This window comes from Brassica napus, chromosome A9 (genome assembly GCF_020379485.1).
Source record: "Brassica napus cultivar Da-Ae chromosome A9, Da-Ae, whole genome shotgun sequence".
Classification (NCBI taxonomy): Eukaryota; Viridiplantae; Streptophyta; class Magnoliopsida; order Brassicales; family Brassicaceae; genus Brassica; species Brassica napus.
The window spans coordinates 15,669,531-15,682,397 of NC_063442.1; the positions used below are offsets into that span (position 1 = coordinate 15,669,531).

The window sequence follows — 12,867 nt, forward strand, 5'->3', positions numbered from 1 at the left end:
TTGTTTTTGACTGATGATGATATGTATCAAGTTGGCGTCTCCGAATTCTCCACTTCTTCTCTGTACTACATTAAACTCAGAATCGATTTTTGTTTGTTTTGGAAAACTCACAAACGCTTTTGTATCTGTGAATAAGAAGAATCTGTCTCTTGATCATGGTTAAGTCCTTTTCTCTCTTCTCATGACGATATCAGATCATCGTCTTCACTCAATCTCGTCTCACTCCAAATATATTTTTCCATGTGATCAGGCAGAGAAGAAGGAGAAGCTGAAGCTCTACTCTTACTGGAAAAGCTCGTGCTCACACCGTGTCCGTATCGCCCTCACTTTAAAAGGTCTTTCTAATTATTATTGTAAACAGATTGTGTTTTTCTTTTCATCTGAACTGGATCTTCTTTGATTGTGTGTGTTTAGGGATTGAATATGAGTACGTACCAGTGAATCCCCTCAAGAGAGATGAATTCTTGAAGATCAATCCAATGGGTGCTGTACCAGCGCTTGTTGATGGAGACGTTGTGGTTTCTGATTCTCTTGCCATCATAATGGTTAGTATAATTATAACCAGGAGCCACATTATCTTGTGTGATTTTGTGGATTCATTTCATCAAAATCTTTGCATTTTGCCAGTATCTAGATGAGAAGTATCCTGAGCCACCTCTCTTACCTCGCGACCTCCACAAACGTGCTGTAAACTACCAGGTACTGCATAGTCAGAATCTAGTAAAGAGTAACCAGCTAAGATTGTGAGTGTAATGGTTCTGCTTTTTTTAAATTTGTTTCTGTTTCAGGCAGCGAGTATTGTGTTCTCTGGCATACAGCCTTATCAAAATACGCCTGTTGCTGTGAGGACATGATGATATTTATTATGCTTGTTTCTTAGATTCTACTGTTGTGAGTTTTAGATGAAGCAATGTTTTTTTTTTATAAAACAGAGGTATATTGAGGAGAAGACAAATGCTGAGGAGAAAACTGCTTGGGTCAGTAACGCTATCACAAAAGGATTCACTGGTATGACATCTCAAGTCTGTAACATTTATTTGTCATCGGCATAAGTTGATACTGTCGTTAAAGAGTGCTAACTTTTAATTTAAAACATATCCCATATTCCCATGTCTTTATGCGACTTCGTACCACTCATCTTGTTGAGGGATGTTTACTGCTATTACGTACAGCCTTTGATTAAAAAAAAAAGGTTGATGTAGACCTTTCTAATCATATGCCTCTTTCAGCTCTCGAGAAGCTGTTGGTTAGCTGCACTGGAAAATATGCGACTGGCGATGAAGTTTACTTGGTAATTGGTATTTTGCTCTTAAATCTCTTTGTTACTCTCTTCCAAGTTAACAAGTTTTGAAGTCATGAGCATTGTTTTACAGGCTGATCTCTTTCTAGCCCCACAAATCCATGCAGCTATCAACAGATTCCAGATTAACATGGTACGTTTCCTTCTTCCTCTACCCAACATTGTTTCAGGCCTATTGCTTTTTTTTACGTGTTATGTCTCCAAATCCTTGGAATCCTGGATCAGTTTTGTGGTAGCATATGAACCACATTTATCTTTGTCTCTCATACTCACACAGATACAAAGATATTCCTACCAAATCCTCACTTGGTTTCTGGTCAAATATTTATTTCTCTTGTATTACAGGAACCGTACCCAACACTTGCAAAATGTTACGAGTCATACAATGATCTTCCTGCGTTTCAAAACGCAGTCCCAGAGAAGCAGCCTGATGCTCCTGCTTCCACAAGCTGATTCTGTCTACCGTAGTAACTAGTAAACTACTCTCAGCTCAATAAATACCTCACAGACAGGTAGCATAGTTTACTTGTTAGTTACCTCTACTTGTATTATACAATAAAGGTCACATAGTTTGAAAACTCGCAAAGACCGTCTCCTTAACCGTATCTCTAAAACCACACTAAAAACCATCCCGGGCTGAGTTTCTTTATTAAACCTGTAACTGTGAACATCAAACTCAGTGAAGAGTTTGGACACGAAAGCAGCGAACTCACTGAACTGATAAAGTCCCATTTGTGCCTAGAAACCGACCAGAAGCTTCAGGTGTTTATAATACATCACGTGACCTTTAGATACCTCTCTCACGTGCACCACACGGAGCCAGTGATGCTCTTGTATCTCGGTCGAGCCTTTTAAGAGCTGTAGCAAAACGGCGCAGCGCTTGCCTTTAGGCTCGGTTGCAACGAGTCTTTCTCTCGTATTTTTTTTTACATTCCACCTTTTTCTCATTTAGTAGGTTTCGTAAATATTGAATTTAACTGAGACCACGAAAGATCACACATTTCTCTAAATAGGTCCGCTTGTGTTTGATATGATTGTGGCCTCATATATGGGATTCTTCATACAGAAGTACAAGTAAAATTATTATAGTTACGTTTAATTACTAAGATCAGTTGGGGTTTCGATGGGAATGCTTCAAGACGAAGAATCAGATTTCATTAGATGGGGAGAGCTGTTGCTTTGTGACTCTTTGAGTACAAATGATATGGATGAAAACTACATTGGATCTTTGTCTTGTTTTGATTTTTAAAGCTGTAAACTCCGGGAATGGCTTCAAGAAAAGGATTGGGAATGCTGCAAGAAGTTGTTCTCGGTTGGATCAATAGAGAGAAGGGATGGTTACAGTGTTCTCCTTTTGTGCCTTTCTTCTGGCTCTTGGACAGACGGAACCGAAAGTTGTGTCTCAGAAAAAGACGCTGTCGAGTTTAAAGGTGCTGCTCAATATGTAGTCAGGTGCACGGTCCTTGTTGGCAACACGTTGATGGTATGACTGGTTTTCCCGTTACCACCCGCAAACGCAGCTTTTGCGGTTGGTAGCGGTTGTTAGCATTTTGCAACAATCGCTCAAATTGCTCCAAATCGCTTTGAACCTCATAAATTTAAAAGCTGATTCCAGCTAGCGTTTGCGGGCGGTTGCGGGAGGATAAAAAAAATTTCTCTTTTTTCCAAAACAATATAAATACAAAAATTAAAATATTCAATAAAAAAAATAAATTGGAATTATAAAAATACTAAAATATATCTATTATATTTTAATTAATATTATAAAACTTTAAAATAAAAATATTTTCTATATTTAAAAAAAATTAAACTATAATTTTCTAAATATAACTTTTATATTTATTATAATATTATTATTATTGATATTTTTATAATTATATAAAATGTAAATATTGTTAATTTATTATTTAACCGCTGCTGCATTTGGTAGTTAACCAGTCATAAGTATCCCGCAAACGCACCAATTTCTAATCGCAGAACCAGTCGTACAAATCTCTTAAAATCGCAACCACCCGCACCCGCATCCGCAAATTTCCGCAACCGCAACTGCAACCGTTGCGGTTGAGCCAGTCAGGCCCTGAGTGGAGAAGATACAAGACATATACACAATCAATATCTCAAACTTTGGTTCTTGGGCCTTTCATAGAGGCTTTGAATGATTATGTACACCGTAAAGTATAATAGAATATATATATTATTACGTTGTGTCTGATAAGAGAATACAATATGTATATATAGTGGTAACATTAACTTCTAAACACTTAATGTAAATATGCTAAAAATATCTTGAGATTAACTTGTTTTTCAGGTCTTTCTTTTTAGTCTTGAGAGTCTTCATGGGTTTCACGGACTTCGCAGTCTTGGTCCGTAAGATACACATTTTTTGCCCAACTTATCTCTAATACTCTTCCACACGACAAACGTGGGATGCAACACGCAAATCTGCAATCACAATACAGACCACATATGTCTTGGACACTATGTCGAAGAAAACAATCAGTAGATTCATCCGGAAATAAATTTCAATTCAGACAAGAAGGATGAAAACTTCAGCTCTTCTTTGGTCTTGACAATAGAAATACATCCCGCAAGCGCAACTGCAGCTCCTCAAACAATCGTCCTTAACTTAGACAGTCCATAACACGGACTAAAAAGAAAACTGATCTAAGAATTTGAGCGTTCTAACTAGGATTCCCGTAATGGTTAAACTATAACTAACAACTCTCGAACTATGGGAAAACAACTCTTGAGAAATTATAAACTAAAGAAAAATCTCATAAAATAACCCATGTGAAACTATAAACCCTTAAACACCATAAAATCTCTTAATTCTTGCACTCCACCAAAACCAAACTAAAGAAAAAAAAATCAAAGCACGTATTGGACGTACCCAAAACAAACCCCACTAACATTAATTAAAAAAAAAAATCTCTAAATTTAATTAGAGATCACGTGAAACATTACTTCAAGCTTATGTTGATTCACGTCATCATCATCTTGATCGTTTCCGTCTTCATCATCGTCAGCACCACAGATGACTACCATTATCAACGCAGAAGCTTTAGTTTTTATTCACAAGGATCGACTTCTCTAATATCAGTATAATAGAATAAATATATTATTGTGTTGTATTTAATAAGAGAATACAATATGAATATATATAGTGTTAATATTAACATATGATCCGACTGGTGACTATTCTGAAAACAAAATGAACGAATAGGAATAAAATTGCAGGACTGAAAAAGAATGGTTGTTCCATCCTTATTCCTCTACAAAAAAAGGAATGGTAGAAAATGAGAAGGAAAAATTATTCCTTATGAATAGTGATTTTTTTAGGAATGTTAAAGAATGCATTATTCCTCGTCGTTCCTTGGTCACCATTCATACCCATAATGTTAACACTAGATAATGCTAACTTTTCTAAACACTTAATATAAATATGTTAAGAATATCTTGTGATTAACTTGTTCTTCAAATCTTTTCTTTTAGTCATGAGTTTCACGGACTTTACAGTCTTGGTCCGTAAGATACACATCTTTCGACCCAAGATATTTCTAGTATACACCACAAGTACTTCGGTAGGTGCTTGTTGAAGAACTGTATTCCATTGTCTTTCATAAACTGTATTGGAACTCTTCTCGTGCAATGTTTTACTTTCATTTTGGTGAAGTACTAACTATAATTATTTTTTTGCTTATTCTACTATCCCTGGGCTGAAAGGAATCTATACCTCAAGAACAATTGAAGGTGCTGCTCAATATGTCTGCGCGTATTCAAGTTGCCTCAACCCAAGGTAAGATGTCACAGTTTGTTATATTATATTGTAATTTTTTGTTTAAGAATGCTTAATTGAGTTCTTGCATTAGAGCACTCAAATTAACAGTTTCTTAACAAAAAGTTATTAGTTTATCTTTAATATTTAAATATTCATTTAAAAACTTTAAATAGAGTTCCATGGTTAATGATGCTCTCAGTCGCTCTAAACATAAAAGGGATCACTTAGGATTTTGATTGTACGTTGATTAATCCTTTTTGCATTTTTTTAATCATTTTGACATATTGAAGATACACAAAAATCAAAATAATATACCTAGTTTTATTATCCAGTTTTCATTTGCTTCCATTATTTCCAATACTTGTTGACCTTCAGAAGACGATAAGAAAGATCTATGAGTAGGGTTGAGCATTTTATCCGTTAAATTTTATTCGATTCGTTATTCGTTTCGATTTGATCTGAAAATTTCAGATATCTGTAAACATTCGAAGCAAATCAAATAATAAAAATAAATATCCGTTAAAATCAAAGCAAATCACAAATATTAAAATTTTGGGAAGCGGATATCCGCTCTTATCCGAAAATATATAAATACATGTGTATCTTGATTATATTTGAAGTTTTAAATGTATAAAATTATATAATTATTATTCTAACATATGATTTGACAAATTTTATTCACATTATTATTTATATAAAAGTATTACATAAAAAGAAAAAAAAATTGTGACAATTATAACTTGTTTCCTTAAGTTTTATTGTATTATAATTGTTAATTAAGTTTAAAAAATTTACATAATACGTAGAATCACTACTTCTTTTAATTTTTTATTTTATATATCATGCAAGAAAACTAATATTTTACAAAACAAATTTGTATCAAATTTAATTTTTAAGATTAAGTGTATTAATCAAAACGGGTAAGATATCTGATCTGAAAGTATTTGTAAATATTTATAAGTATTTATTTATTTTTCAATGATATCCGTATTTTCTGAAACAAAATAAATCAAAAAATTAGAAATCCGTAGAATACGAAACAAATAATAAATACTTTCTAAACCTGGATATTCGAACCCGTCCAGCCCTATCCGTGAGAGATTTCAGTAAATACACAAAATACATAAATCGGTATAGAGTAACATGTCACCGACAAGACTGAACCTGTCGTTTAGAACTCGTTGACTTTTTTAAGAAACTTCCATAAAACACGTGTATAGAATATAGACAAAGGTACACGCGTGTAAATAAGACAGAACAAGATATGGATGTACCAGAGATGTGACGATAAACAGAGAATAGTTAAATACAAAAAGAACATGAAAATATATTACCGAATGTAGAAGCGGATCAAGGTTGCGGATCAAAACATAATAAATTTCAAACATACAAAAATAAGCCGAGTGTAATTATTCTGGTGATAATAAATTAAGTCAACGGAAGAAACAGACGAAGAGATTCACGAGATACCCCTATTCTCATTTATTTATGTTTTTGTCATACAAGAGCCATTTCTTTCTCTCAGTACAGTTCATGGCCCGAGTTCTCCGACCACAATGACCTACAAGGTTATTCATGTATTGTTTGATAACCAAGTTTTTTTTTTTGAACTTTTTGATAACAAAGTTTACAATCAATGTATTGATTCCTTTGAATACCACCCAACAAGGAGGGCGTTTGTGTGTTTTGTTATAATGTTATTAACATAAGAAGGGAATCACACAAATATGCTTGAGCACCGAAAGATTCGTTATATGAAAATATCGTGTACTTTCAAAAATGTTATTACTTTGAAAATAATTGACGATGGCTATAGGTCATATTCATGCATTAAGTTCTGACCCCACAATTGAAAATTTAAAAGTTCGAATTTGTAATTTTGTGTAAAAGAAGACGAATGATTCTACGATAAACCTTTTTTTTTTAAACATTATTACGATAAACTTGTGGCTGCATTATTGAATATTGGCTGGGCGGTCCATACAACACACACACACAAGATAGACATAAAACTAAACACCATACCTATTTATGGTCATTTCAGGGTGAGATTTTTAACGGTTTAAATAACTAATAATTTAAAAAATTCAAAATATAACATATATAAAAAATTTGAAATTTTATTATAACTATAAGTGAATGTTTAATTGATTTCAATAAAATAAAATTAAAAATGATAGAAGATTTACACAAATTATTATCAAATTTTTGTTGTTCAAAATCATTAATTGTCTATATATTTTAATCACATTAAGTATTTTCGTAGGTTTTATATAAGTAGAGGTTATTGGTTGTTGTATTTTTATGTATTTGAAAATCTGAACTAAATCTAGTGTTATTGGTTTTATGATTTTTAAATCTATATTAAAATCTTGTGTTATTGGTTTAATGATTCATACATTCTATATCAAATCAAGTGTTATTCAATCGTACGGATTTACTAATATATTTGATTTTATAATGGATTTGAATAGTTTGTTTGGTTTTTTTTTGTTAAAAATACAAAGACTCAAATCCGAGGTAAAACCTCAGATTTACGTATTTTACCTGGATTTATAAATACTATATAGATTTCTAAATCAATCAAAATACATAAACCAATAACACCTAAACAAGGAATAATTTTTTTTTTGTAAATTACTAATTAACCAGATGGCAATCCGCGTCCTGCATGGAGTGAATAGACTAAAAGATATTATAATTTTAATCTATAGATATGAAAAAGGTAAAAATCATAGTAACAAATTATACATGTTATATAATGAATTGTGCATGTTAATATAAGGTAAGCTTCGATTTTTAAACTTGTGTTACTGTTTAAGTGTAATTGAAGTATAGTTCGTGGAATCAAATCTATAAGTTGAGGCTTTGATAACATTATCTTTGTGCACATCCGAGAAATGTAGATACGTCTAAAATATTTAAAAAATGTTATAATGCTCTTCCTGTATGAATATGAATAAAATAAAATAAATTGTTAACGCTTATAGTATAATCACTATCTAGTTTTAATGTGCAATAACATTACATGTAATTTATCTAGGTAAGGAAGACCTTTTTAGAAAATAGTGTGAGGAGAGCTCTCATGATGAAACCTAAGCAATGACAATTGTGTTAATCACACATGAGAATAAAGTTAATAAATCAAAGTGTTGCTCAAATAATAAAATGGGGATTTTATGGTAAATTTAATGAAAAATATAATATATATTTAAATGTACCAACATATTTTTCTTAAAATTTTAAAAATTATTTTATTGATAACACATCGCATAATTCACAAGTTATAATAATTCTCAATTAATATATAATATATTTGATTCTCCCCCTATCATTTTCTAACAACTTGTAAATATCTTATCATCAATCATGTTCAATGCCTCAGTATTTCATAGGCCGGCTGATCGAAACATAAGATGTATACATGTATGCACACGGCCTTAGTATTCATCATGATATAAGATGTTGAATCATATTTATTTATTTTCTTACAATATAGAATTTATATTTTGCACATTTAATCTGATGTACATGTATGTGACTGCTCTTAGCCCATATAGAGGGTCAGAAGGATATTAAATTTAGATCTGGATAGCGAAAATAAAAAGTAAGAAATGCAAATGAAAATGAAATATATAAGATATTAATACACAAAATATAAATAACTGAGTAATTGCAAAAGGAGCCAAGGAAAAGGGTTGACAAACGCCACGATATGCATGTGGCTCCCTTATCCCAATATATTATGTGAACTAGGTAGTAATCCGAGCTATACGCAGAGTGAAATAGTGTACTAGATTATTTATTGTATGTCGTACTAAGGAGTTTGTTATATATTTTTTTTAGGGATGAACATTCATATATTTATTTGGATTCAATTAATATATTCTTGTTTCGGATTTTTAGGGTTAGAAATTTAAATCGTATTCGGATATTTACAAATTTTGGTTTGGATTTGGTTTGAATCATTGTGGGTTCGGTTCGGATTTGAGTTCGGATACCGTTTTTAATTATGTATTTTAACAAAAGTCCAAATATACTTAATATTAAAATAATAATAATTTAAAACATAAAATTTGAATAATGTAAAAGTAAATATTTAAATTTACTTAAAAATTAGTTCAATTGAAATTTTGGAGGGAGAACAACTAAAAGCTTCGCTGCTCGGAAACGCCCAATGCTGATATTTTCTGTATTTTGAACATTTTCTGTCATTTTTAGATATTTATTTGTGACTATATTGATAATTTTTAGATATTTGTATTTTTGAATATCAAATAGATACAAAATTTAAAATAATTAACATATTTAAATATATAATTGTGATTTAGATATTTTGGTTATCCAAAATGTTTTAGTTTGGATCATATTCAGATATGGTTCCCCTATATATTAATTGATATTATATGATATTAGCTAAATCAAGGTGGCTATTTATTATATATTATTTTTTTAAATAAAACCTATGGAATTACCTAATGTGATAATGATATATATATATAATAATTAATGATTTTAAATAATGAAGATTTGCTAATAATTTGTATGCTTTCTATCATTTTTGTTTAATTCTTTACTATTAAAATAAATTACACAATTACATTGATCATATATTAAAATTTTAGATTTTTTTTTGTATATGTTATATTTTGATTCTTTCAAAACGAGTATAAATTACTAAAACAATTAAAAGTCTCGCATAAACTTTTGTGATCAATGTTTTAAATTTTTTTTCTATAATAAGATACAATGACAATAAAATCATATAAATAAATAATTTTATTTTAATAGGTGCTTATGTTTAAATTTAATGACAATAAAATCATATATATATATATAATTTATATCGTTTAAATTTAATTATATATCATATACGATAGATAAGATTGATTGTTTTGATTTATTTATTCTAAAATGATTGTGAATAAACAAGAGCGGTCATTTGATTTATATGTACAAGACAATTTATTACATAATAGTAATTGATTTTTTAGTTATTTAATATATAATTATTATTTTCTTATTTCATTATATGAAAAAAAATATAAAATAAATATTTATTGTGCACAAGACGTAAATCTTAACCTAAGTATGTATCTCTTTAATAATTTTGAATTTTAAATATTTTCTAAATCTGTGGCCAAAATAAAAGAAAGAAATGAGAATGAAGTCAAAAATCAATATTCATATCGAGTAATAACCAAAATGACACAAAAAGGAAAAAATATCGAAGATAGATAGGATTAATACGTGAACGTAAACTTCTCATAACTATAATTAACTTTTAAATTGCTAAATTATGATATAAAACCGAGGTAACAAAGTTTCATTGTAACCAAATAGTAGGCATGAGATTCTTTGGCCTAAACGTTAGGTTTTTATGTGATAAATAATTTTTTGACCTAAAATATTTTTAAAAATGGGATCGGTTAATTTGTAAACAAATTATGTAATTAACAAAAAAGTTTTAAAAAATTGTTTAAGAGCCAAATATATTAATTCTATCAATAATATAAAAAAAATTTCATACGATATTTCTTAAATAATTTTTATATAAATTTACCCTGCACAAGGAACAGGTCTTATCCTAGTCTGGATATTAAACTTTTAGATATATCTGATTACTTAATCAGTTTTAGTTTGTGTTTAGTATTGTTTTCAAATCTAGTTCAATTTGGTTCTTTGGATCCATATGTTTTACTCATACCTATTTTCTTCTACTTCTATAAAGCAAAATAAAATAAATGTAAAAAAAAATATTTTTGGTTTATTTAACATACATAATTATTGGACTATACTTTTCAAACAACAATAAAAATGGTTGAGAATCATGTCAATATTTTTGATCATGTTGCAAAATTGACGTATCCTAAAATCAACAACATGTATTTTCTTATAAAAAATTATTGGTAAATATAATGAAAACATAATACATTGAGTGAAAGTTGTTAGAGTTGCGTGGAAAATATCACTCAGCACCTGAATTTTGTTTTTCAATTGATTTCATGAATTATCTTTTCTCTTAATTTTTTTTTTTGATTTTTGATTTTTTTCTTCAATCTGATTATGTTTCTAATTTTTGGTCTGATATGAAACTCTGTAAAGCAAAACAATATTTGATACTTTTTTTTTCTCAATTTCCTTAATTCATATCCACTCACAATTATTTATTGTCTTCGTGTACAGAAGCCTCAACCATGGCTAACTTTAGCAAAATACAAAAATTTACAATTTCTAAAAACATTCTCATTCCAACATTTTAGTTGATGTGAATCTTAATCATTTTTTTAGTTTTTCTTTTAAAATGATATTATTCAGTAGTTGTACAGAGAGAACTTCAGTTCACTAATACAAAAGTTAAAAAATGAAAGAACTAAAAATGAGCTGATTAAATTTTTTTTGTGTAAACACATTAAATTGTCTGAGGTAGAATTTAAAAAAATTAATATGTAAATGTATTAATTGTTAAATGATTGTGATGTCGACACGTCAGCATGTTCAAATTAAAATCGATGTAATGTGAGTCTGTCACGTACCCAATGCAGTGTGAAACATTAAATGTCAATGTTTTGCTTTTAATATATAAGAAATATTGAACGATATGATACTGACACTAATACGAATCTAAGTATAACGGCTAAAAATTATGACAAAAAGAAAATCTAAATTTGTATATCCAAGATCCAAAACTAAAACATAATAGTGGTCTTAGACAAAATGTCAGTCTTACAACTTCTAGATTTCGTCCTTAACATATGCCATATAAAGGTTTATATTATTACATCCATTTTCGTTTCAAAATACTAAGATATTGGTTTTTTATTCTTACTAGTGGTTTGTCCGGGCGTATTTTTCATTTAATAATTTTAATTTTTTTTACTTTTTATTTTATATATATATATATATATATGTTGAAATTGATTATAAAAGTAATTTAGTATACAATTTTTTTTCTGCATGTTTTATTTTATAAAAATATGAATTGATACAGTAAAACCTCAATAAATTAATAATGTTGATAACTTGAAATTTTATTAATTTATAGAGATATTAATTTACAAAAGTCTCCTTATTTATATTTTTTTATTTTAAGATAAGAAAAATATTTGAATTTAGTGTATAAATATTAATTGTTATTTTCTAAAATTTGACATTTATATTAATTTTATTATATTATTTGGTGTGTACAATATATATTGCATAGAATTTAAATGTGGGTTTAGATATAATATTACTAAATCTCATCAAAAATATATTATTTGTTAAGAAAATATACAGATAATTCATTGTGAATATAAAACAAATAATATAATAATAGGTTCTTACTTATATAAAATACATATACATATAAATTATTAATTTATATTTTTGATAGGACCATATATTTACATAATTTTTTTTTGAAAATTATTATTTTATTATTTTATCGATTTGTGTCAAAATTTGAACCATTCCAAATTGGGACCGGCGAAATTTATTAATTTATAGAGATTATTAATTTATGGAGTATTAATTTATAGAGGTTTTACTGTAGTATGTGTTAAAAATTAATCAAAAATTAATTTTAATCTAAGTACTTTTTATTCTTGATTATGTAGGTTTCTATGTAATCAGTTTACCAGTCTAACAAAAAAAAATTCATAATCAGATTTACCAGCCTAATTTAATTTATATAGTATGCAATCTTGGTTTGATATAGTATATCGTTTTCATTAGTCTGAAAAAAAAAAAAAATCTCTTGCTAGATTATTACGTAGAAAAATGGTTAACATGATTTTAGATAAAAAGA

General features: G+C 28.9%; 1 protein-coding gene across 3 annotated transcripts; it reads left to right on the forward strand.

The window, feature by feature from the left end:
• On the forward strand, positions 1–5,248 carry LOC106391290 (glutathione S-transferase Z1-like). Of its 3 annotated transcripts, XR_001278496.3 has the most exons (11): positions 6–158; positions 251–335; positions 415–545; positions 628–699; positions 789–842; positions 933–1,008; positions 1,230–1,291; positions 1,374–1,433; positions 1,646–1,812; positions 4,793–4,881; positions 5,024–5,248. XR_001278496.3 is itself a non-coding variant. In XM_013831904.3 (9 exons), the coding sequence occupies exons 1-9, from the start codon at positions 156–158 to the stop codon at positions 1,751–1,753; spliced, it is 651 nt and encodes a 216-aa protein (XP_013687358.1). In that variant the 5' UTR covers positions 1–155; the 3' UTR covers positions 1,754–1,905. The 3 variants fall into 3 exon arrangements, 1 of the variants encoding a protein (XP_013687358.1); XR_007316387.1 differs by lacking the exon at positions 4,793–4,881; XM_013831904.3 differs by lacking the exons at positions 4,793–4,881; positions 5,024–5,248 and having other exon boundaries at positions 1–158; positions 1,646–1,905.
• The last annotated feature ends 7,619 nt before the right edge of the window (positions 5,249–12,867 follow it).